General features: G+C 37.9%; 2 protein-coding genes and 1 long non-coding RNA gene across 3 annotated transcripts; 1 reads left to right on the top strand and 2 right to left on the bottom strand.

Moving 5' to 3' along the window:
* Positions 1–1,787: 1,787 nt before the first annotated feature.
* Positions 1,788–6,341, bottom strand: LOC570079 (E3 ubiquitin/ISG15 ligase TRIM25-like). The gene is made up of 6 exons (XM_087241240.1): positions 5,046–6,341; positions 4,721–4,807; positions 4,286–4,519; positions 4,036–4,189; positions 3,829–3,888; positions 1,788–2,556 (listed from the first exon to the last, which is right to left on the bottom strand). Exons 1-6 carry the CDS (start codon positions 5,598–5,600, stop codon positions 2,030–2,032), a joined length of 1,617 nt encoding a protein of 538 aa, XP_087097366.1. The 5' UTR covers positions 5,601–6,341; the 3' UTR covers positions 1,788–2,029.
* Positions 6,342–7,293: 952 nt separating this feature from the next.
* LOC570163 (E3 ubiquitin/ISG15 ligase TRIM25) lies at positions 7,294–19,206 on the bottom strand. Its single transcript, XM_087241239.1, has 6 exons — positions 18,483–19,206; positions 18,128–18,214; positions 16,628–16,861; positions 16,382–16,535; positions 16,182–16,244; positions 7,294–12,018 (listed from the first exon to the last, which is right to left on the bottom strand). Exons 1-6 carry the CDS (start codon positions 19,074–19,076, stop codon positions 11,489–11,491), a joined length of 1,662 nt encoding a protein of 553 aa, XP_087097365.1. The 5' UTR covers positions 19,077–19,206; the 3' UTR covers positions 7,294–11,488.
* Positions 9,143–19,287, top strand: LOC141378658 (uncharacterized). The gene is made up of 3 exons (XR_015478847.1): positions 9,143–9,469; positions 16,418–16,963; positions 18,066–19,287. It is a non-coding gene; the product is annotated as an uncharacterized LOC141378658 (long non-coding RNA).
* The last annotated feature ends 5,506 nt before the right edge of the window (positions 19,288–24,793 follow it).

Genomic DNA, 24,793 nt, shown 5'->3' with positions numbered 1-24,793 from the left:
AAAACAAATACTATGGAAGTCAATGGTTACAGGTTTCCAGCTTTAACAGAATAAAAAATAAACAAAGCCGCTTGGAAGAAGTAGGTGAGAGCGGGGCACAAAGTAACACTTTTTTTGTTTTGGCAAAATAATGAACAAAGTAACGGGGTTAGTTGTAACATCCTTACAAAGGCAGATTTCACACAGTTAATTTAATTTCTGTTTACTTTAAATAGGCACTTTTACTGTAAATTGGCTCATTTCTTTTTTTATTCTACACAGCACAGTGTTTATTTATGTATTGGATAAACACATTTGGATTTATTTGGATTATTATCCATTATTATACAATGCATTTATTTCCATTATTAGCAATAAAATATATATTTTTTGTCTATTAAAAAAAAAATTCTATAAATGTTTTTTTTAAAAACATTCTCAACGTTACATTCAAAATTAAAAAAATATTTTGTTAGTTTAGTTGGTGTCCAACAGGGTGTGGCTTAATTGTTACACCCTGTTACATCTAACCCCGCTGTGACCTGTTTTCCTGAAAAACTGGATAGTAGTCAGTTTTTTTTTTTATACATCTTTCAAAATGATTTCATCTTTAATGAAACTTCCTAGAAAACGGTGATCACTACAATATAAGATTTTAGGTTCATACTTTCACTGATTTTGAAAACCTCTGAAGCATGCCATGATCAACCCTGAGCAAATACCTTAAAACTCTGTGTTACATTTAACCCTGCTTACTTTGTGCCCCACGCTCCCCTAAAGGTTGAGTAAATGATGACAATTTTTTATTTCTTTGGGTGCACTATCCATTTAAAAAGGAAACATTTCAACAAATTTGTTTATTTTAAGCCAGTTGCTAATAGTTTAATCCTGTTCAATGATTAATGGCTAGCTAATAGTGCCCTAACAGACCCTGAAATAGGCTTTAAAGAGGACTGAGGGAATGTTTTATTGTACAGTTCACGAAGTGATTACTAAACTTTTAGGGGGGCTGAATAGAAATATAGGGGGCTAAAGCGATGCCCATGTTGTTTTATCATTGTACCTGAATGTTACAGCAAGACATCATTTAGATGACTGAGTTTTCGAAAAACTCTCATGAAATTTTTTCGCAGCTGCTGCGGTCGTCAGGGGGCGGGGAATGGCGCAATTTTAAAAAATATATATAAAAAAAAAAAAAAACATTTGGTATAGAGTTAAAGGGCACACGAAAACACATAAGTTTTGGAAGTTTAATCAGCAAAACAAGAGAGTATAACGAGGGTATACGCAATTATTGATCCTTAGAACAGAAGTTGTATAGTCTAATACACAAACGGCTCATGGAAACAAGCATAAACAACAATGGTTGGGTCAAACTTCAGCATGTGGTGCCACCATGGTGCGGCTTCTGACGTCATAAGCCTGCGCAATCCTATGCTCAGTTTGGCCAGCCCCGCGCTGAAGTCCTACATTCCCAGACAAACAAATAGGCAAAGACAATGGGTGTGTGTAAGTCAGGGGTGTCCAAACTCGGTCCTGGAGGGCCGGTGTCCTGTACAGTTTAGCTCCAACTTCATTTACCACACCTGCCTGGAGGTTTCTACACCTAGAAATAGCTTGATTAGCTGGTTCAGGTGTGTTTAATTAGGGTTGGAACTAAAATTTGCAGGACACCGGTCCTCCAGGACCAAGTTTGGACACCCCTGGTGTAGGTGTATGCTCTGTGCAACTGGGGGAAAGATGGAAATGTGGAGGAAATGACTGGATGCTGGTGAGATGGTGCATGCACTCGACATCCACAGCTGATGGAGGAAAAAAATAAAGGTAAGTGGTGATGTGTGTATGTATGGGATGTGTACCAGTACAGCTGTCAGAGATGGATGTAATATTAAAAAGTTAATCCAAATGTACTGTGTGGGGCTGCACGATGTGGGAAAAACCAAACATTGCAATATTTTATTATTCTTTAATCAATATTATAATAGTCACTGCAAAATTTTAAACCATTCAATCAGGTAGCTCTAACAGATAAACACTAAATGTGTAAATGTTATGCTTGATCACACAGTTTTACTCGTGATTGCTTGTAAACCCCAAACCCAGAATAGAGCGGCTGAGTGAATGTGGTGTGGACTCTGTAAATGAGGCTCATTGTCTCAGAGACGCTGTAGAAGGACAGAGTTCCCGCACTGTGATCAACATACACTCCTATTCTACACAGGCTGGATACTATTGGCAGTTTAGACTCTTGGTTATTGTGCCTGAAATAACATCGGGAGTCAGAGCAGTACAAACTCCAGGACTGATTATTACGTCCAAATCTACACTCACTTTTCCGTTCCTTCCTGCTCATGCTCTGGTATAACACTGATGTTTCTATACAACCTCTCCACTCAATCTCCCAGTAACAGCGTCCGCACACTCTCTCCCTGCACAACACCTGACAGGAACCATCAAATCTGTCTGGATGATCAGGATATGGCTGAACATGTTGCAACCTAGTCGCCACTCTGTTCCCCTCAGACAGCCTAAGATATTTATAAGCTGTGTTGGAGTCTAGTGTCAACTGCTGGTAATCTGGAAATCCAAAAGAAAAAAGGACATTAACTTTTTGCCACGTTTTCATCAGTAAAACGTAATCAAAGGTCACACCTGACACAAAGAAAAAATTTGGCCACACTATATTTTGATGGTCCGTTTGGTGAATTTGCATTACATCGCATCTACATGCCAACTAATTCTCAATAGATTATAAGTAGACTGTTAGGTAAGGGTTAGGGTTAGTGTAAGTTGACATGTACTTGGAAAGTTTCTTATAGACAGTTCAATGTCTGTTGAAGGAGCAGTATCAACGTATTAAAGAACCATCAAAGACAGTCTCCTAATAATCAACTGGACCATCAAAATAAAGTGTTACCAAAATGTTTTGTCTTTTTTAATGTAACATTCTTTCTGAAGAGTTACTTGGTTAGCCTAAATCTTTACTTTTAGAAACTTAAATTGTCAATTGACCTGTCATTGGCAAAATGTTGGTTAAATCCAATTCTGTTAATTATACTGGAAAAACAATCTGCAATTTTATGGTTTATTTCCAGCCCGAAATAAACTGTAAAATAACAGCCGTTAAATTACAGAAATTCAATGTAAAATAACAGCCGTTAAATTACAGAAATTTACCCAAAAATAACAGTTGTTGAATTACAGAAATTCAATGTAAAATAACAGCCGTTAAATTACAGAAATTTACCCAAAAATAACAGTTGTTGAATTACAGAAATTCAATGTAAAATAACAGCCGTTAAATTACAGAAATTTACCCAAAAATAACAGCCGTTGAATTACAGAAATTTACTGTAAAATAACGGCTGTTGAATTACAGAAATTTACTGTAAAAAACAACCGTTGCATTACAGAAATTTACTGTAAAATAACAGAGGTCCATTATTTTACGGTAAATTTCTGTAATTTAACAGCCGTTATTTTACTTTTTTTTTCCAGCACCACAGCTGCTGGAAATAAACCGTAAAATTACAAACTTTTTTAGTGTACTTAATTTTAAGTATGCCTACCGCATACGAACTGTATATTACACATTTACTCAGAAAGAATATTTTATGACCAGTTTATATAAAAGAATTGTATAGGGTTAATAAAGAATTCTGCAAACCGTGACTAGATTAAATTATTATGAATGCAAGCTATCATTACTCCTCACTGTGCACTGAATAAAACAAATGACTGAATAATGTGAACCATTAACATTCATAAACCAGTCCTTAACATACCTTCTTCTCTATGGCTTCTCTTTATGTCTGTGTGTTTGTTTATTATAAGAAAAAAGAGACTTACATTGTAGGAACTCATTCCTGCTCTCGTGTTCAGCGGTGGGAATCACACTGATGTGTCTCACTAAGAAAACCAACAGACATGTTCAATGTCACATTTTTAAATCCCATTCATCTGTAAATTTAGGCAGTGTGTTGTGGGATTTTATTTTCTATATTATATTCAAAATATTGACATTTCTGAGAGAAAATTGTTGCTTCAAGTCTTTACCTGTGTGAAATATGTTTTCTTTCTCTTCTTTCAAAGCCTGCTGCAGTTTCTCTTTCAGCTGAGAGACCAACATTAGCAAATCATCAAAAGAAAGACAAGAACTGATGCTGGAGAAGTCTGTAGATGCAGGAAGAACAGAGAGAGACTGGAAACTCTACACAGACAAAGACACAACAACAGAAATATCAGAAAATCAGATACCTACATATTATATCTCAACACAATGAGCTGGTTGTCAGATCTTTGTTACCTGGAGGAAATGAATGTTATGGTCTGTGTGTGAAAGCTGCTCCAGCTCAGCGTCTCTCCTCTTTAGATCATCAATCTCCTGCTCCAGTTTCTTCAGTCGTCCTTCAGCTCCACTCACTGCAGCCTTTTCCTGATCTCTGATCAGCTGTGTCACCTCTGAGCGGCTTCTCTCGATGGAGCATATAATCTCAGTAAAGATCCTCTCGGTGTCCTCCACTGCTGCCTGTGCAGAGCGCTGTTTGGACACACAGAGAGAAGCAGCAGAATCATTCACTCAGCTCTTACTGCTGCCTCATAGCCTGTTCCCCACAGGGGCTTCAGTGGGACTCAAAGTGCTCCAGCACTGGGCTCCTCACTGACCGACTGCAGGACAGTCCTAACTAAGTTTCCAACAGCTCCTCCAGGAGCCAGTAGTTGATATTTGCTCAAATCTCACCTTGTGAGTCTCTACAGCCGCTCTCAGCTCCTCACACTCCTTCTGTTTCTCCTCCACTCTCTGCTGAAGTTTCTGTTTAAAATGTTTCTGTAAAACAGACAAATTACAGTAAACCACAGATGTATATAAAACTAAATGATGACACAAAAGCTTTAGAAACACAAAGGTATAAATACAAATCTGTCATATCGCACTTTTATGATAAATACATTTGATCTATTCACATCTCCATTAAAAAGGTGACTGAAGCTGTTGTGTGTTCTCATACAGTCAAAAATATTGCAATGACAGTTTTAAAAAGCTTATCAAAAAGAAACAAGCTTACCTGTTTCTCTGCTCTCTCTTCAGCTGGTAACACAGTTTCATGGGTTTTGTGTTCATTCATCAAACACAAAATGCAAATACAGCGCTGGTCAGTCCTGCAGTACATTTCTAGCAGTCTGTCATGTTGAGGGCAGATCATCTCCTGCAGCCGTCCAGTGGCATCAGTCACTTTGTGTCGCTTTCTAGAGTGAAATTCCTCATGACTTTCAAAGTGAGTCTGACAGTAAGATTCCAGACACACCAGACAAGACTTAACAGCTTTATTTTTGTCTTCAGTACAAATGTCACACTCCACAGATTCAGAGTTATGCTGAGCAGGACGAGCAGCTTCATCCAGCATGGTGTTTTTGCCTAAAGCAGGTCTTGGAGTGAAGGTCTGTCTGCACTGAGGGCAGCTGTAGACTCCCTTCTGCTCATCCTGATCCCAATAGCCTGAAATACAGCTCATACAGTAACTGTGTCCACAGGGAATGGCCACTGGATCCTTCAGTAGATCCAGACAGATTAAACAGCTGAACTGATCCTCCTGAGCCAAAGAAACACTGGATTCTGCCATTTTACTGCACAAATATGAATTCAACAGCTCACCAATGGCATGTTCCTAGTTTAGTAACAATGAAACAGAAAGCAAAAAGGGGAAAGCCACCAAGTAAAGCCCGCGCAAACGGAAAAGGTAACGAGTTTCTTTTTTGACTGAGCTGAAGGTAGCGTCTATCAGACAAAGTATGTAACAGATCACTCATCTCTGCATTGTCAAATATACAAAAAACATACATTCATATAATTATTTATTTGTAGTTAATATAAATACTCATCACTATGGTGATATTCACAATATTTATATTTATTAATTAATCTATAACCATTTTTAATATAATGTAGCATGCTAGAAAAGTTATAGTTCCTGTGTTACATGTTTGTGTGTGATTATGTGGTGTAATGTAGGGATTTAAGGGGCGTGATTATGGGAAAAAGTGAGTCTGGGCACTCCAGAGAGGGGGATTTCCAAAAGGGGAAAAACATATTTTTTGAGAGAGCCGGTTGATGCTGTTCCAGCAATGTATTACGCATCTGTCTAAAATGTGCAAAAGTTCATTAAAAGATAAGTTTGAACTGTTAAATGCTTTTTGGCCTCCTTCAGTCTGTTACAATAATTTTTACATATATTATAGGCACCACGGTGGCTCAGTGGTTATAACTATAGCACTGTCACCTCACAGTAAGAAGAGTAATTTAATTATAAGTAAATACTTCACAGTATAACTATCTGTTGGGTCATTTAATATCCTTTCTGTTTGAATATGTAGTTTACTGTTGTCAACTTTACTAACTGGCAAGTGGAAAAATAAAAATATCATATTTATAATTTAACAAACTAAGTATGACTAGTTTGCATGTGTACATTTCAGAAATTCAGAGTCAGCTTCTTATTTGACAGTCAGCAACTTCCGGCGATCTCCATCTATGCGAGCGACAGCGACCTTTGGCGACCAGGTGGGTGTGTCAAGCGGCGCAACAAAGTTGAGAATCCTTCAACTTTATGCAAATGAAGAGCGACTTTCTTGAGCGTCAGCCAATAGGAGCACCAGTAGAGCCCACGTAAGTCTCTCAGCTCACTCAGAGGCCGGTTGTATAATCGCTGCTAGTCTAAATGAAGTAAAAGAGAGAGAGCAGAGACTAACACTAGCTGCACCTCAGAACAGAGCTCAACAATATTCATGATCATTCCAAATATGGTCAAACCATAGCTTCCGATTATCTAGGGGGAGATTCTGGGGTTATAATTGAGCATATTTTACAATTACAACCTGTTACACACCAGCTATGAAGATATCAGAGAACAACTTAAACCAATGAACTCTATGGCACCTTTAAGAATCTTGATATATTCAACATGAAATACACAAACGCAGAAACAGATGCACTAAATGCACAGGATACTTTGTTGTTTAGCGAATTTATGATCTAAAATTATGATCCCAAATTATTTTACTATTATTTTACTTACTATAACTATATAAGCTGTAATTAGAAATGACACATTTGCCACAAGTCATAGAATAAATTGTTGTCTCCCGGGTTGTTTTTCTGACAGTTTACAGTTCTGACAGTTTTGTCTCAAAATCTATTATTCTTAGCTGTTATGAGTTATCAATGTTGTAGTAAACATGCAGATCATTCAATATTAGGAAAGTAAACTGTTTTGCTTACAGTACTGATAAATCCACTACAAAGAATGAATATATACATTTTCATTAAAATTTTATTATAAATGAGCAAATAGTCATAAAAAACAAGGCAAATTTATTTTCTTCTAATACACACCATATGTCTGATTTACATGTTTTCTACTCTGTAAAAAATATATAAACAATAAGTTCAGACAGCACGTTTTTAGTTCATTGTAACTTGTTAAACTAATGCCGAAATTAGACTGCATGATTTTAGCCCCGTTTTTGACTCGCCGACAGGTTTTAAGAAATCGCAGACAAATGCCTGAAATCACAGGCAAATCGGTCCTTGTGAACGCGAGTGACAATCCCACAGTGTGAACTGTTAAAGACGTGATTTGAAAGAATCGCTGATGAGTCATTAACGCTCGTGAGATATTTGGCATGCTAAAAATCTGGAGCTGTTTGCGATTCAAATCATGCCATGTAAATTGAGTTCTGATTAAAAATAACATCCGCGATCACCTACAGCCAATGAGAGAGCAGCATCCACTAGCGTAGGTATCTGCAGGCCAGCTGGAGCTTGGGGGAAAAGTAAAAAAAAAAATTTTTGCTGGAGCTCATGTGTCTGTTTGACGGGTCATCATGTGAGCAATATTACAACTGGGTCAAAAAAGAAAAAATGTTGAGGAGAAATTGTTAATTCCCTTCAAACCCAGGTAAGCAAATATGTACATTTTCTACCTTTAAAGGCTTCTTTCTCGTTATGTAGTTAATAACAAAAGATATACGACGTGTGTTTGGTTGTGAGACGTAGTTTGGACGAAGTTGTCGCTGATTCTTCCTATTGTAAATTCATGCAATGTAAAAGTCCCTGTTGCCGATCCATATTGTAGTGTAAACAAAGCAGTGACAAAACGCAAGCCCAGATAGTCATGCAGTGTAAAATCATCTGTGACACGACTACTTTGAAAATCATGCAGTCTGAACTCAGCATTAGTTAATCATGTTCTAACTTAATTTCATACATTACGCGAACAGTTTTAAGTCAGTTTAACATAATATAAGTTCAATGAACTCACAAGCTTAAAAATTGAAGGCAACCAGGATTTGTTTACAGTGTAACAATCTTTTCTTTAGTCTTGTATAGACACGTTTAAACGGCAGCAGAGAATGAGTAAATATGATCATCCATTTATTTTCACTTATAACAACAACAATAGCAAAAAGAATGACCATACCTCACATGAATCATTGTTCAACCTCTGAAAGACATCAGTAAAGAGCTTATAAAAACACATCACATAACATTACATATACATCAAGCAATACATTCAAAGAGCTCCTGTACCCAAAACAGTGCAGTATGTGGAAAACAGAGCTGCACATTTCTAGAGAAACTGTGAATAAAAGTTTGTTTGAAAAACGCACTTGTACACAGCACCTTATAACAATATACAATGCAATACTTTCTCCATTCGCATTTGTGCACAGCACCGTATAACCTGAATATTTATAACAAATCTGTACATACAATTCAACATCCTTGACTAACTGCATCTCTGTTTAATGTTTATTGCATTTCTTTTCCCCAGATTTATTTTGTGTTGTCACTTGTCACTTTATGTACACTGAAAGCTTCTGTAGCCAAAACAAACTCATTGTGTGTGTGTGAAGCACACACAGCAATAACACTAAAACTGATTCTAGAGATCACAATTCTCACATGGTTCTAAAATAGACAGCAACACAGAAAAATAAATACATTTTTAAGAACAATTCAGTTTATACAGCTGTTAAAGGTGCAGTAGGGGATTGTATTCAGAAACATTTTTTGTTGTGCTGGTTGAAAGTCTCTTCACAGTCCAATAGTGATGATTACAGTAAATGATCTAAATGTATTTATATATGTTTTTTTATTTTGGGTAAGGCATAAAGATAAAAAATGTTCATCCAATTAAATAGAGTCGGACAGACATCTCTCATATTTCCGATAAATAACTCAAACTATCAGTTAACAAATGCAGATTTGGGCGTGTACACATCTCTGGTCACACATATCCGCCATTAGCGTGTGCATGTCTGATGCGATTGCACGTCTAGATGAGCGACAAGTGCATGCGAGACTGTCAGTTGCGGCAAAATCAAATGCTGAATTGAAACTTTTTAAACTCCTGAATCAGTATTGGAGTTACTTTTGCACGCTGGAGGAAGGAAGACACCACACCATGGCTGAAGTATTTCTGTTTGAGAGGTAATGTTCTGTTTTAAAACTATATTAGTCACACAGAGCTGATGCAGAGTGTATTGTGTTATGAATGGGTTCTATGCAGACGTGTAGTTCAGCCACTGAAATCTCCCGGTGGAAGCTAGATGTGACTATTTTTAGTTTCATAAGTAAGCTTTTACAGCATCGATGATGTAGATTTATATTCAGTTTAACAACAAAACATCAGTACACAGCACTATTCTGCCTAGCCTGCTTGCTGAGCTGAAGTTGCTTTTATGTTCACATTGGGTCATTTCTGAACAATGACAGCCTGTGACGTACTCCCGATATTGTTTACATTCACTCTGAACATTCAGTTTAAAATAGCATGTAAGTCTGGCTTAGTTATAAGCGAAATTCCTGCAAGCCGCCCGGCCAACCACTACATACACTTCCAACTGGCGAATGAACTGGGTTGTCTGCTGTGGTGTCGCGGTGGGCGCGCTCGTGTTTTCAAAAGACGTGGCTTTGAAACACAGTCCCTCCCTTCCGTCCAAAGCTAATATGCTATCCGATTAGCATTTTGGCAGATCACCTACTGCACCTTTAAGTTCAATGTCTTTTAATCTTGGTTTGAAGGAAAGATTCAGTGTATTATTCATAAAGATCTCACTTAGAGTATAAAGTATTTTTGAACAAATGCACCCCTGTTTGCTGCCACTTGCATATTACTGATACAATCTTCAAGCTCTATTTTGAACACTTGTAAGGTAAAAAAAAAACCATGGGATGTTGCATTTTGGTGGAAATGAAACGGGTTAACGTCATACCAACGTCAGAGTCCAACGTCAGACAGATAATACATTTTGGTCACTTTCCAATGCAACCTAAAAACAACCAAATATCAACGTCTAATGATGTTACAGCTTGACGTTGTTGTAACATGGGTTAATTCTGAAAACGTAGCCCTATAAATGTTTCTGGATATCGTGAATTATGTAGCCAGAAGTACATATGGCTGCACTGAATTTTTTAAATACACGCTACGGGGCGGTATGACACCATTCCTTTCCGCGGATACTAGCTGACCGCTTACCTCTGGATGGCTTTCCCCGCTGTTACTAGTTTGTCCAGTTAGCTCACCATGTATGATGGTGGACTTGAGACGCAGAGAGGAGATGACGACGACGACAGGGTTTGAGTCCAGGGAAAAACGTCTCCAGAAAGCAGGTAAGAAAAAAACATAAGTCAAAAAATAAAATAAACGAGTAAATAACAAGACGAGAATGTGGTAAAACATGGTAAAAATCAGATGAGGGCTTTTCTTTTTCTGAACTGCTTTTTAAATTTGTTAGTTGGGTTCAGGGAGTTGGGTGGGTCAGTCAATCGGTCAGTCAGTCATTCAGTCAGTCAAACATTCAGTCGACAGCGGCCTCTGGTGGATTTACGCGAGAACAGCAGGCACAAATAACAGTCGCGAGAGATATTTGAGATCTCTCATGGATTCACGAAAACAAAAACGGCAAAAAACAGTAGCTCCTGGCACGTATTTGGCGGTCTCCAGACATGTATATAGAAGTACGTAATCAGAATGAGCCTTTGTTGGATGTTACCACTATGACAGCTGTTGGATTTTGGTTGTCATACCTGATGAATGTCAGTATTTGACGTCAATATGACGTTGGGATTGGAGATGTTGGCTCGACATTGGATTGTGGTCATTTATCGACGTAACCTAAAAACAACCAAATATCAACAGCATTTGATGTCGGTATTGGACATTAAAATAACATACATTGAATTTTGGTCACCTGAGATCACAACCTTAGTCTAACCTACTATTAAAGTCTTATGACGTTGTGCCTGCTGGGATGACACTTCATAACTATACATGACAACTGCTCTCTGTTAGAGTTCAAATCAGATTTGAACTAACACTGTGATCATACTTGTCAAATGTTTAATAGATATGCAAATTGCTGTCATTTGAGAGATAGCAGTGTTTTAACAATTAATCAAGCAGCTCTAATACAAAAAGCACCTAATATGCAAAAGGTCTGTCCGTTATGCTTTATCACACAATTTTACTTCAGAACACTTGTACACTTCAAACCCAGGGTAGAGCGGCTGAGTGAATGTGGTGTGGACTCTGTGAATGAGGCTCATTGTATCAGAGACGCTGTAGAAGGACAAAGCTCCTGCACTGTGATCCACATAAACACCTATTCTAGATGAACTGGACACTATTGGGAGTTCAGTCCCCTGGTTATTGTGCCTGAATAAACATCTGGTGTCAGAACAGTACAAACTCCAAGACTGATCATTACATCCAAAAACACATTCATTTCCCCATCCTTTTCTGCTGATGGTTTTGTATGACACGGATACACACACTCCCCTGCCACTCCACTCAACCTCCCAGTAACAGCGTCCAGACACACTCTCTGTACACAATACCTGACCAAAACGATCAAATCTGTCAGGATGATTAGGATACCGCAGAGCATATCTTAACCTGGTCGCCACTCTGTTCCCCTCAGACAACCTCAGGGATTTATAAGCTGTGTCTGAGTCCAGTGTCAGCTGCTGGTAATCTGGAAACCATTAAAACAGCAGATTAACTTGCTTTCATCCGTTTTTCATCAGTGAAATCACGTAATGGCTTCAATTTAATATAAAAAAGACATAAAGAAAAGCTTTTTGTCGTTTTAATTTACCATGAATGAATTTAAGTAACATTATCTGCTAATTTTAAGTATGTCTACAACATTTACACGTATTCTGAAAAAATAGTTTTTCAGTTCAACTACTTCAGCTAGATTACATTTTTAGCAATGTCAATTATTTCTCATTGTTTACTGAATAAATCAAATGACTGAAATGGATTCATCAATATTGAAGGCATAGATTTTCTGCTAAACGCATATTTTGAAGAATGTTGTTATTTTTAAACTGTAAAAACTGACATACATTGTAAGAAACAAACACATCATTCTTTAAAATATCTTCTTTCTTTAACAGAAGAAATAAACACAAACTGTCTGGTCACAGTTGCATAATATATCAACACACAGCAGATGGAAACACTAAAGAAACACGTAGAAACACACAAGAAACGAGAAAGGATATTAAGAAGCACCCAGAGGCCGGACAAGGAAAATTGAAAAACTAGGAATCTAAGGCCCCGTTTATACTAGTGCGTTTTAGTTTGAAAACGCACAAGTTTTGCTACGGTTACGCCATCCGTCCACACTACGCCGGAGTTCTCGAGCGCCGAAAACGGAGCGTTTCGAAAACGCTGTAGAGGCCGTTTTCATTCTGAAACGCTGCTGCTCCGTCTCAGTGTGGATGGGGAAAGACGGAGACATCTGAAAACGGAGGCGGGGCTGCAAACGTTCGCCTATCTGATTGGGGCTTTTCCTCAATATTTAGTAGCCCACACACAGTTCAGTCTCGCATCCTCTTCTTGTAAGTTCAGACTTCGCAAGTTTGATCAAGGCTGCAGTCTCCCCCTTCTCAGTTTGATATGGAAAACATACCGAGGACACGGGTAAATCTTCAAAGGGAACAGTGTACTTTATAACCTCATTCACATCCCCCTGGCTTCGTTGTTTCACTTTCTCAACAATAAAATGTAAACATGATTTAAGGAACTGCCTATTTTCTTTTTAATATTAGCAACTTAACAGACAGCAGACATGTTGAGGCGTCGTGCTGCCTGAGCGTCGTCTTCACTGTGTGGATATTTATAACAAAACGGAGCCGATAACAACTGCCTCCTTTCAATTTCAGTGAAAATACGAAACACACCCTCTCTTTTGCTGAATATCAGTTTTAATAAACGATAATTATAAAAGTATAACATACAATAAGTTTATACATTGTAGGAAATAAAGGCAAGCGATCAATCAATGTACCTGGATTAATCATTAACTTATCTTTGCGCTTAACCAAAACATGTTACCCGTGAACAAGTAACTTAATAGATTCCAATGACCAAAGTCAGGGAATTGGCCTATGTCGTTAGATAAAGACAACAACATGAATGAAATATCACGTTCAGCAAATATAGTGAGATTAGATCCAGCGGGAGATGCTTGATGAGCAGTCCGACAAGCAGAGCTCTCATCTGGGTAGAAATGCTTGAGCGCTTGCCCGAGAGTGTGAGTGTGTGGTCACGTGATGTGCGTTTTCAGCGTTTTGGTGTGGACGGAGAGCTGTTCAGAAACGCTGGGTAAAACGCGAGTGTGGACGCAGATCGTTTTCATTCTACAACGCCGTTTTAAAACTAAAACGCACTAGTGTAAACGGGGCCTAAATGCACAATGACATAATGAGGGGCACCTGTAACTAATAAAAACTGGTGATGGTGGGAAGAGAGACAAAGGAATCACATGATCTAAAGCTGTGGTCACACAAGAGCAGGGGTGGCCAACCCTGTTCCAGGAGAGCCACCTTCCTGCAGATTTCAGTTGCAACCCGTATTAAACACACCTGCCTGTAATTATCATGTGGTGTTCAGGTCCTAATTAATTAGTTCAGGTGTGTTTGATATGGGTTGCAACTGAAATCTGCAAGAAGGTGGCTCTCCAGGAACAGGGTTGGCCACCCCTGCACTAGAGTTTGAGCATGCTAAATTTTGTAGTAAAGCACTGCGAAAAGGGGTGGGATTAAACAAGATGATTAGACATTTAAAAAAGCAAGCGATATGTCCATGTTTAAAATTTCTGTCCAGAGAGGTCATGTTTTGATCCTCGATTGGTCTCACGCAATTATGTGAAGAAATTTCGCAGGTCAGAGTTCACCAAGCATGAACCTTCCAATGCAGTGAACTTTGAAACTTGTCACACAAGCTTGCGTTTCCGGTCTGACGCATTTGTGTGTGTGCATGAATCGAAGTCTATGGGGAGGAAAGTGCAGTGTGACCGCAGCTTAACACACATGACCGGAAACACAGAGGGTTCCATTTGTAAGGGTTCATCCCTATACCACAGGGCTGCTCAACCCTGTTCCCGTAGATCTACCTTCCTGTAAAGTTCAGCTGCAACCCTGAACAAACACACCTGAACCAATTAAATAGGACCAGAACAACACTTTATAATTACTGGCAGGTGTGTTTGATATGGGTTGCAACTGAAAACTGCAGGAAGGTAGATCTTCAGGAATAGGATTAAGCACTCCTGCTTACGCATGGGACGATAACCGTGGTTTGGAAAAGTCAAGGTTTTGCTACACCGTCTCTGAGGTATGAGTATTTTTATTAATGTTTTTTTTTTTAGGACAGCAGTATCACTAGTAGAAAATATATCCAAAGTCTGAAATTCTGTTGTACAGCGCTGCGAAAAGGGGCGGGATTAAACAAGATTATTAGACATTAAAAAAAGCGAGCGATTGCTTCATGTTTTATATTTCTGTCCAGAGAGGTCTTGTTTTGATCCTTGATTGGTCTCACGCAGTCAAGTGACGTGATTTCGCAGGTCAGAGTTCACCAAGCTTGAACTTTGCAACGAACTGCGAAACTTAACTCATGACCCTGCGTTTCCAGTCTGACGCATTTGCGTATGTATGAACGAAAGTCTATGGGAAGAAAAGTCAAGTGTGCCCGCAGCTTAACCCTGTTTCTGGAGATCTACCTTCCTGCAGATTTCAGTTGCAATCCTGACCAAACACACCTGCATGTAATTATCAAGTGCTTCAGGTGCTAATTAATTGGTTCAGGTGTGTTTGATCAGGGTTGGAGCTGGTTGGTGACGCCTACTCTGAAGGGATTAGAGCAGGGATGTCAAACTCAATTTCTGGAGGGCCGCAGCTCTGCATAGTTTAGTTCCAACCCTAATTAAACACACCTGATCAAACTAATTGAGTCCTTCAGGCTTGTTTGAAACATACAGGGTAAGCTGCGGTCACACTGGACTTTTCTCCCCAATGACTTCCATTCATATGCACGCATATGCATCAGACCGGAAACTCAAGGTCATGCGTCAAGTTTCGCAGATCGCTGCGTTGGAAAGTTCAAGCTTGGTGAACTCTGACCTGCGGAATCGCATCACTTGACTGCGTGAGAACAATCAAAGATCCAAACATGACCTTTCTGTACAGAAATGTTAAATATGGACCAATCGCTTGCTTTTTTTAATGTCTAATCATCTTTTTTAATCCCGCCCCTTTTCACAGCGCCGTATGACAGAATTTTGCTAACTTAAACTGTAGTGTGACCACAGCTTAAGTGTGTTGGAGCAGGGTTGGAACTAAACTGTGCAGGGCTGCGGCCTTCCAGGAATTGAGTTTGACATCCCTGGATTATAGCAGAGACGAGGCCTTCTGAATTGAAGTGCAGTTAGAAATGACACTTGACAATATGGCGCCACGATTTTTCATTTCCAAAGTGCCCTTTGGTGGGCAATATACACTGTTTGGAATGCAACGAAAGGTGCTTCTCATTACTTATTTGTGGTCATCAACCCTGGTTATCTTTCACTTTGAACAAATGGTCCAACAGTGGGCGGGAAGAACCAGCTCATTTTATTTCCTCTGAGCCCAAAATGTAATTTTTTGCAGGGTATAATAATTGATCTGATAGGTTTTTTCTAGAGACATAAAACACTTATTTTATATCTTGTCAAAGGCCAAAATTGAAGCCCTTTAATAAACAGACCTGCCATTTTAGTAGGCCTACCTGCTTGTTGTTATCTTCTTTTTATGTCTAGGTTATTGTTTATTAAAATCAAACAAACAAAAAACTATTAAAAGTACTTACACTGTAGAAACTCATTGTTCCTGTTCTGGTATTCAGGGGTGGGAATCACACTGATGCATTCCCCTAAGAAAACCAACAAACATTTTCAGTGTTGCATGATTATATTTATACATTTTACACAGTGTATTTTGGGCTTACATTGTTTATCATGTTCATAATATTGAAACTTCTGACACTGAATTAATGCTTCAATGATTTACTTGTTTGAAATAACTTTTTCATCTCTTCTTTAACAGTCTGCTGCAGTTTCTCTTTCAGCTGAGAAACAGATGTTACCAAATCACCAAAAGAGACATGAGAACTGATGCTGGATGAGTTTGTAGATCCAGGAGGAACAGAAAGAGACTGGAAACTCTACATAGACACAAAAAACAAAACAAGAAGAACATTAAAAAAAATTAGACACCTTAATAAACACAATGTGCTGTTTGTCAGTTCTGTGTTACCTGGAGGAAGTAGATGTCGTTGTCTGTGCATATAAGCTGCTCCAGCTCAGCGTCTCTCCTCCTTAGATCATCAGTCTCCTGCTCCAGTCGCTTCAGTTGTCCTTCAACTCCAGTCACTGCAGCCTTTTCCTGATCTCTGATCATTTGTGTCACCTTTGAGCGGTTTCTCTCTATTAACTGGATGAGCTCATTAAAGATTGCCTCAGTGTTGTCCACTGCTGCCTGTGCAGAGCGCTGTTAGGACACACAGAGAGAAGCAGCAGAATCAGTCAGCTCTTACTGCCTCACACAGCCTGTTCCCCACAGGGGCTTAAGTGGCCCCGTTTACACTAGTGCGTATTAGTTTTAAAACGGCGTTTTAGAATGAAAACGATCCGCGTCCACACTCGCGTTTTACCCAGCGTTTCTGAACTGCTCTCCGTCCACACCAAAACGCTGAAAACGCACATCACGTGACCACACACACACACTTTGGCAATCGCTGGAGCCCATCTACCCAGATGAGAGCTCTGCTAGTCGGACTTCTCATCAAGCATCTCCCGCTGGATCTAATCTCACTATATTTATTAAACGGGATATTTCATTCATCTTGTTGTCTTTATCTAACGACATATTCCCTGACTTTGGTCACTGGAATCTATTACTTGTTCTCAGGTAACGTGTTTTGGCTGAGCGCAAAGATAAGTTAATGATTAATGTAAGCACGTACATTCTGTATATTGACTGATCGCTAGCCTTTATTTCCTATAATGTATAAACTTATTGTATGTTATACTTTTATAATGGCCATTATCGATTATTAAAACTTCAGCAAAAGAGAGGGTGTGTTTCGTATTTTCACTGAAATTGAAAGGAGGCAGTTGTTATCGGCTCCGTTTTGTTATAAATATGCAGACAGTGAAGATGACGCTCATGCAGCACGACGCCTCAACATTTCTGCTGTCTGTTTAGTTGTTAATATTAAAATAAAAATAGGCAGTTCCTTATATCAAGTTTACATTTTATTGTTGAGAAAGTGAAACAACGTAGCCAAGGTGATGTGAATGAAGTTATAAAGTACACTGTTCCCTGTGAAGATTGACGCGTGTCCTCGGTATGTTTTCCATATCAAACTGAGAAGAAGAGATGCAGCCTTGATCAAACTTGCGAAGTCTGAACTTACACGGAGAAGATTCAGGACTGAACTGTGTGTTAGGCTACTTAATATTGAGGAAAAGCCCCAATCAGAGAGGCGAATGTCTGCAGCCCCGCCTCCGTTTTCAGATGTCTCCGTCTTTCCCCACCCACACTGAGACGGAGCTGCAGCGTTTTAGAATGAAAACGGCCTCTCCAGCGTTTTCGAAACGCTCCGTTTTCGGCGCTCGAGAACTCCGGCGTAGTGTGGACGGATGGCGTAACCGTAGCAAAACTTATGCGTTTTCAAACTAAAACGCATTAGTGTAAACGGGGCCTTAGTCTCAAACAGCTCCTCCAGCAAGTGATCTTCTGCTCAAAACTCACCTTGTGAGACTTTACAGCAGCTCTCAGCATCTGACACCCCACCTGTCTCTCCTCCATTTTTGGCTTAAGTGTCTCTTTAAAATGTTTCTGAACAGAGAAATTGCAGTAAACCACATATGTATATGAAACTGAACGACTGAAAAGCTTTATACACAATGCAAAAAATACAGATCCGTTCACTGTATTAGTCTTGTAAGATGAATGTTTTTAGATACAATTTTGAAATCAAAATCCTTTTTACAACTCTAATCAATTCATATATCCATTGCAAAGGTGACCGAAGGTGTTCTGGATTAATTCTCATTCAGCCAAAAAATTTGCAATGAAACTGTTTAAAATAAGCAGTTTTTTTTACCTGTTTCTCTGCTCTCTCTTCAGCTGGTAACACAGTTTCATGGGTTTTGTGTTCATTCATCAAGCACAGCATGCAAATACAGCACTGGTCAGTTCTGCAGTACATTTCTAGCAGTCTGTCATGTTTAGAGCAGATCATCTCCTGCAGTCGTCCAGTGGCATCAGTCACTTTGTGTCGCTTTCTAGAGTGAAATTCTTCATGACAATCAAAGTGAGTCTGACAGTAAGATTCCAGACACACCAGACAAGACTTCACAGCTTTATATTTTCTCCCAGTACAAACATCACACTCCACATCTACAGATTCAGAGTAACACTGAGCAGGACCAGCAGCTTGTAGTTTTCTCTTCCTGATATTCTCCACCACTTCAGCCAGCATGGTGTTTTTCCTTAAAGCAGGTCTTGGAGTGAAGGTCTGTCTGCACTGAGGGCAGCTGTAGACTCCCTTCTGCTCATCCTGATCCCAGTAGCCTGAAATACAGCTCATACAGTAACTGTGTCCACAGGGAATGGCCACTGGATCCTTCAGTAGATCCACACAGATTGAACAGTTAAACTGATGCTCCTGAGCCAAAGAAACACTGGATTCTGCCATTTTACTGAACAAAAAAACAGTTTTCCCAAGATAGAAATGATAAAACAAAGCAGGAAGAGCAAAGCCACCAAGTAAAGCCCGCGCAAATAAAAAGAAATCAAGTTTCGCTTTCTTTTCAATGAAGTAGGAGTGTCTAAAAGACTCCTGAAGAAAGGCCTCTCAGCTCTGCACATTCATACATAAAACATACATTAATATAATTATTTTTTGTTAATATTTATTGTCAGAAGTTTTATTCATAATATTTAAACTAATTAATTATTTATTGCAAAACAATTAATAAAAAGTGAAATTAGGCCCATATCAGTTTAACTATCTGCTGCCATCTGCTGGACCTTTTTATCTTTGAATATGGTGAACGTGCTTTGTTTTCTCGTTGAGGCTGCAGGACCGGAGACCAAACTGCACGCTCAGACCTGCACCAAACTCGTTACATGAAAAAACGTGGACATGAAAGTAAAAGCATGCGTTAAAATCCATGCTTTTTTATTAAATATAAAACGTTATATTTACACACAAGACGATCACGTAGCCTAAATTAGTAAATAATTAAACTTTTGTAAGACAGTTAACATCTAACATCCTACCTCACATTCTTTCATCGTTGAAATGTATCACTGTTTTTTTATATGATTAATATTATATATATAGTATTATATATATATATATAGTATATATATATATATATATATATATATATATATATATATATATATATATATATATATATATATATATATATATATATATATATATATATATAGTATTAATCATATAAAAACAGTGATACAACTATAACTATATATATAGATCAGTAGACATGCTTCTTCATTTGGCGTCTGGGAGATTTTTTTCATCCCAACATCAAACACATGTACAATTCATCCAAAAATTTTAATTTCATTTAATTTCATTTGTTGAACACTGAAGATTTGTTTTAAGAAATCTGAAAACCTGTAACCATTGACTTCTATAGTAGAAAAAACAAATACTATGGAATTCAATTGTTACAGGTTGCCAGCTTTCTCCAAAATATCTTCTTTTGAAGGGCACTACGTGTACTCAAACTATGTACTGTTGCCTTTAACCCAGCCCAGCTCCCCTCTTCCCCTGATGGGCCACATTTAGGCCATGTGTTTGAAAGCGCTGTTCAAAGTGGATAAATTTGAAAGCAGTGTGGACTGTAAAAAATTGAGGCTTTTGAAAATGACAATGCATTTTACTCATGTGATGCAGTCATGTAAGCAGTGGTGGGAAGAGTACTGAAAAAGCATACTTAAGTAAAAGTACCATTACTTGCCTAAAAATGTAGTGGGAGTAGAGTAAAAGTACCTGTTGTAAATGTTACTCAAGTAGGAGTAAAAAGTAGCCCTTTTAAAAGTACTCATGAGTAGTAAGTATTATGCTGTTAAAAGTTGATGCATTTACATGTCATTTGTGGATGTGTGTAATTGTAACATTATGTAGTGCATTTAGCTATTGCCCAGCAGGCACACAATGTCATAAGACAATAATATTAGGTTAGATTTAGGTTGTGATGTCAGGTGACCAAAATTCAATGTCTAGCCAGCGTCTAAGGACAACATTATTTTAATGTCCATTAATGACATCAAATAACGTTGATATTTAGTTGATTTTAGGTTGTTAGAAAGTGACCAAAATCCAATGTCGAGTCAACATCTTAAACCAACACCCTATTGACGTCAAATACTGACATTTATTCATCAGTTATGGCAATCAAAATTCAACATCTGATAGATGTCATGGTGGTAACGTTGACACAACATCATTAGACATTGATATTTGGTTGGTTTTAGGTTGGACGTTGGACGTTAGGGTACAATTTCAATCTGACGGCACGTTGACGTCTTGTGCCTGCTGGGTGTTTAAGGCCATTTTGGTCATCATACAGTAAATATACATCATCTTCTCATCAGTGACATGCATCTAAACCAGGGGTGCCCATACTCGGTCCTGGAGGGCTGATGTCCTACAAAGTTCCAATCCCAATTAGACAAACCTGGGCTAGCTAATCAATCTCCTAATAGGCTTTCTAGAAACATCCGTGCAGGTGTGTTGAGGCAAGTTGGAGCTAAAATCTGCAGGAAATCAGCCCTCCAGGACTGTGTTTGGGCATCCCTGATCTAAACAGTCTCTGGGTCAATGCGTGTAAAGATTTTGAACATCTTTTTGGACACTTATTGCTTCCAAACAGTTTGCTGCAATGTAAAGTGTACATGTCTTGAGGTAGTTCATTATGATGCGATTTACCTTCTATGTGTGATTTGATTGGACAGGAATTACAGGACTGAGTTTTCTAATCCCCATAAACAAGAAAAAGTAGTAACTGCAGGTTGAAGGAAAGTAGTGGAGTAAAAGTACCAATACAGCACTAAAAATGTACTCAAGGGAAAGTAAAAATACACATTTTTAAAACTATTTAGTAAGTTACAATTTCTGAGAAAAACTACTCGATTACAGTAATTTGAGTATTTGTAATTAGTTACTTTACACCACTGCATGCGAGTCAGCTAACATGCTGGCCAACACTGTAAAGCAGAAGCTTTGAATGTGCATTTTGACAGCTTTAATAAAGATAAATGTCAGTTTTTACATTCTCCATATTTCTCTTTAAAGGACACAGAATATTTACTGGAAGCTATTGTTCAGTAGTGGAAGCAGACTACAGTTGCAACATTTTGCCACAACGTTTCAAAGAGAGTAAATAAACCGCAGCCGGATGTGTAAAATCCTCTCATGTCTGTGCACATGTGCAGTACATGAACGAAAGCGTTTCATTCGTTTAAGTGTGGATGATGGAATCAACTGAAAACAATATGGGGTATATGCCGAAGCATGCTAATAGGACTTTTAATTTGCCAGTAACCTGGGTAAAGCGCTTCCGGCGAATTGAATGCCAATGCAAAATCCGGTGCGTTCAAGGTCTGTTTTCTTTAAAAATCAGCGATCTCCACTAGCTGAGTGATATCCGATTTATAAAGTGGGTCTCAGATTGTACAAGAAGCACTGCATTAAATTACATTTCCCCCGTCATATCTTTATAATATGAGCATTTATTTTACCCCAGTATATTCAATGGAACTTCTGCGTTAGCCTGCCGATTCTGACGGGCGCGTGCGAGTAAACAGCTTTTTGTCTCGTTTTACGCTTGAGCAACTAAATAAATGCTAAAGTTTATTTAACTGAATGTATTTTAATGACATTACAACATCGATGCCGTATAAAGAACCGTATAAAATGGTAAAAAGTTTACAATAACAGGTCACCGGAAGTGTATCAGCATGGGAGCTGCACTAGCTCGGCATATACCCTATTGTGGGCATGGACCATTTTAAGACTTCAAATTAATCTGGAATGTAGTCTACATTGTAGACGTAGACTTACAATACATTGTACTTTCCAAGGCCAAGCCCAAGCACACCAGAGTCATCGATATGACTGTTTAGTAGAAAACAGAACTCTACAGTGTCAGTGAGCGCCGTCTTTTAGATGAGATGTTAAACTGAGGTCCTGACTCTCTGTGGTCATTAAAAATCCAATCACACTTCTCAGACAAATTCCATCCATCTAAAGTGAATGTTACAAAAAATAGAGTCAAATTAAGATATGTCCTCACAGTGAAAAACACTGCTTCCATCATTGGGGAAGGGTGCAGGTGGGTCAGCTGGTCAGTAAGAGACAGCGAGAGCTGGTGAGAGATGAATCTGTTTTTTCACTGATTGATATTTCTGTTGATTTGTCATTCTTCTCAAAACCAATAAAAACAAGAAATTAAAAATGTAACATTTTTTATTTAAAATTAATTAAGACACGAGCAGAATAGAAATTTATTATACAAAAAAAAGAAAAAAGAAAACAAATACAGTGGGGTCATTTCAGTCCTATGGCACAATGCTCATTTAGTAAATGCACAGCTCAACAATATGCTAATAGACTATATGTACACTGACTTTTAATTTCATGCAGCCAGCCTCAGCGCTTCCAATGAACTTTCCATTATAAAATTACCACATTTAGGGTCTGATTTCTTTTAAAATCAGTGATTATCACTGCCTGATAGATATATGATGTAAAGTGGGTCTCAGACCAGACAAGAAGCACTGTATTAAGTTCCATTTCCCAGTTTTTCATCTCATTTTACACTTGAACAACTAAATAATTGCTTAAATCTATTTATCTGGATGTATTGTAATTACATTTAAACATCTATGCTGTGGCCTTTAATGTTGATGTTAATGTTAATAAGTTAAGTTATGCCAAGTCATCACAAATAATACAATGCATATGAAACGGCTTTGGCATGTTAGTTGCAGTGCACTACGCAGCAAGCTATTGTAAACAAGCTAATGTTAACTGTAATATTTTAATTTCTAATTTAGCAGATTCTTTTTTGCCACAACTAACTTATGAATGAGTCTGCATCAACTACATTAAAGAAAATCACTTTACTCAAAGTGAATAAAATACCCTACTTACTGGAGTTCAACATGAATTGAGCTAGAGCCAGTGTTAATTAATAAGAATGAGGAAGCAATGGTGTTTGAGGCTCACAGTATGGCCATTTTCATGTACTGAACTCTTATTATTTAACTATGCCTACACTGTAAAAAAAAATATCTAATTTTACAGAAAATATCCTTAAATTTTTTACAGTAATTTTTTGTCATTTTACATTATATTCAAAACTTAGTAAAATGACAACCAATCTCTCTAAATTAACCATTTGACTTTCATTTTAGGTACTTTATTATTAAAGACAAATTACTGACATTTGTGTTTTTTATACAGGGAAATAACAGTATAATTTATACAGTATTTTTTCTGTTATTTTAAATTATATTCAAAAGTTCATAAAAAATTACAAACATTATCTGTAAATTAACGCCTTGACTGTTATTTTATGTTCTATATAATTAATGACAAATTACAGCAATGTGTCTGTTTTTTACAAAAAAATGACATATTATTCACAGTGTTTTTTTTTCCTGTTTTTTAAGTACATTTAAAATTATGTAAAATTAAAGTAATAAATTGTAATTACTTGCTCTGTAAAAAAAAAAAAAAATCGTAAAAAAAGGTCAAATGACTGGCAGCTATGGCTGCCAAACAAAAACCATAAAATTAAGGTAAAATTTCTTTTTTTTTTAAAAGTGCAAAAAATAATAAATCTACAGATATTTTCATTAAAATGTTTACAGAGAAACACTGTTATTTTACAGACTTTTCCTAGATTATTACGATCAAATCCATTTAATAAAGTAACACACTAAGAGTGCTCACATACACCTGTTTCAGATTCTGCTGATTGCACACACACAGTCGGAGGATCGTTATGAACTGATTACATGCACTTTAAAAGCAGCACAGACGCGCACGCACCAACTGCTTAGTCTTGTTATACTGCTACTGTGAACATTATGACACGGTTCGCTTCTTTTGCCTTGCTTTGTTTGTTAATTGTTTATGTTGTTTGCTGCCGGGACTGACCATTTGCCTGTTATTTGACCATGACTCTGGATTCCCTGCAAAATGTTACATATGTTTGCCCCTGTGTTGACTGTTGCTTGCCTTTGGATCTGCACTCATTTGTCAGCGTCCACTTCATGTTACAGTTCCATTTCATTTAAGATCTGTAACTGAATCATTCCATATAACTTAAACCTCTACACGTTTTACATAAACACTATTCAACAAAA

The sequence above is a fragment of the Danio rerio genome, chromosome 2 (assembly GCF_052040795.2).
Source record: "Danio rerio strain M-AB ecotype USA chromosome 2, GRCz13ab, whole genome shotgun sequence".
Classification (NCBI taxonomy): Eukaryota; Metazoa; Chordata; class Actinopteri; order Cypriniformes; family Danionidae; genus Danio; species Danio rerio.
This window is presented reverse-complemented; position numbering and strand designations above follow the sequence as displayed.

Coding starts and splice junctions, on each gene's coding strand:
- LOC570079 (XM_087241240.1), bottom strand. CDS start 5,600: ATGGCAGAATCCAGTGTTTCTTTGGCTCAGGAGGATCAGTTCAGCTGT. Junction 4,520..4,720: donor CGGCTGTAGAGACTCACAAG/GTGAGATTTGAG, acceptor GTGTCCAAACAG/CGCTCTGCACAGGCAGCAGT. Junction 2,557..3,828: donor CAGGAATGAGTTCCTACAAT/GTAAGTCTCTTT, acceptor TTGGATTTCCAG/ATTACCAGCAGTTGACACTA.
- LOC570163 (XM_087241239.1), bottom strand. CDS start 19,076: ATGGCAGAATCCAGTGTTTCTTTGGCTCAGGAGCATCAGTTTAACTGT. Junction 16,862..18,127: donor CTGCTGTAAAGTCTCACAAG/GTGAGTTTTGAG, acceptor GTGTCCTAACAG/CGCTCTGCACAGGCAGCAGT. Junction 12,019..16,181: donor GAACAATGAGTTTCTACAGT/GTAAGTACTTTT, acceptor AATGGTTTCCAG/ATTACCAGCAGCTGACACTG.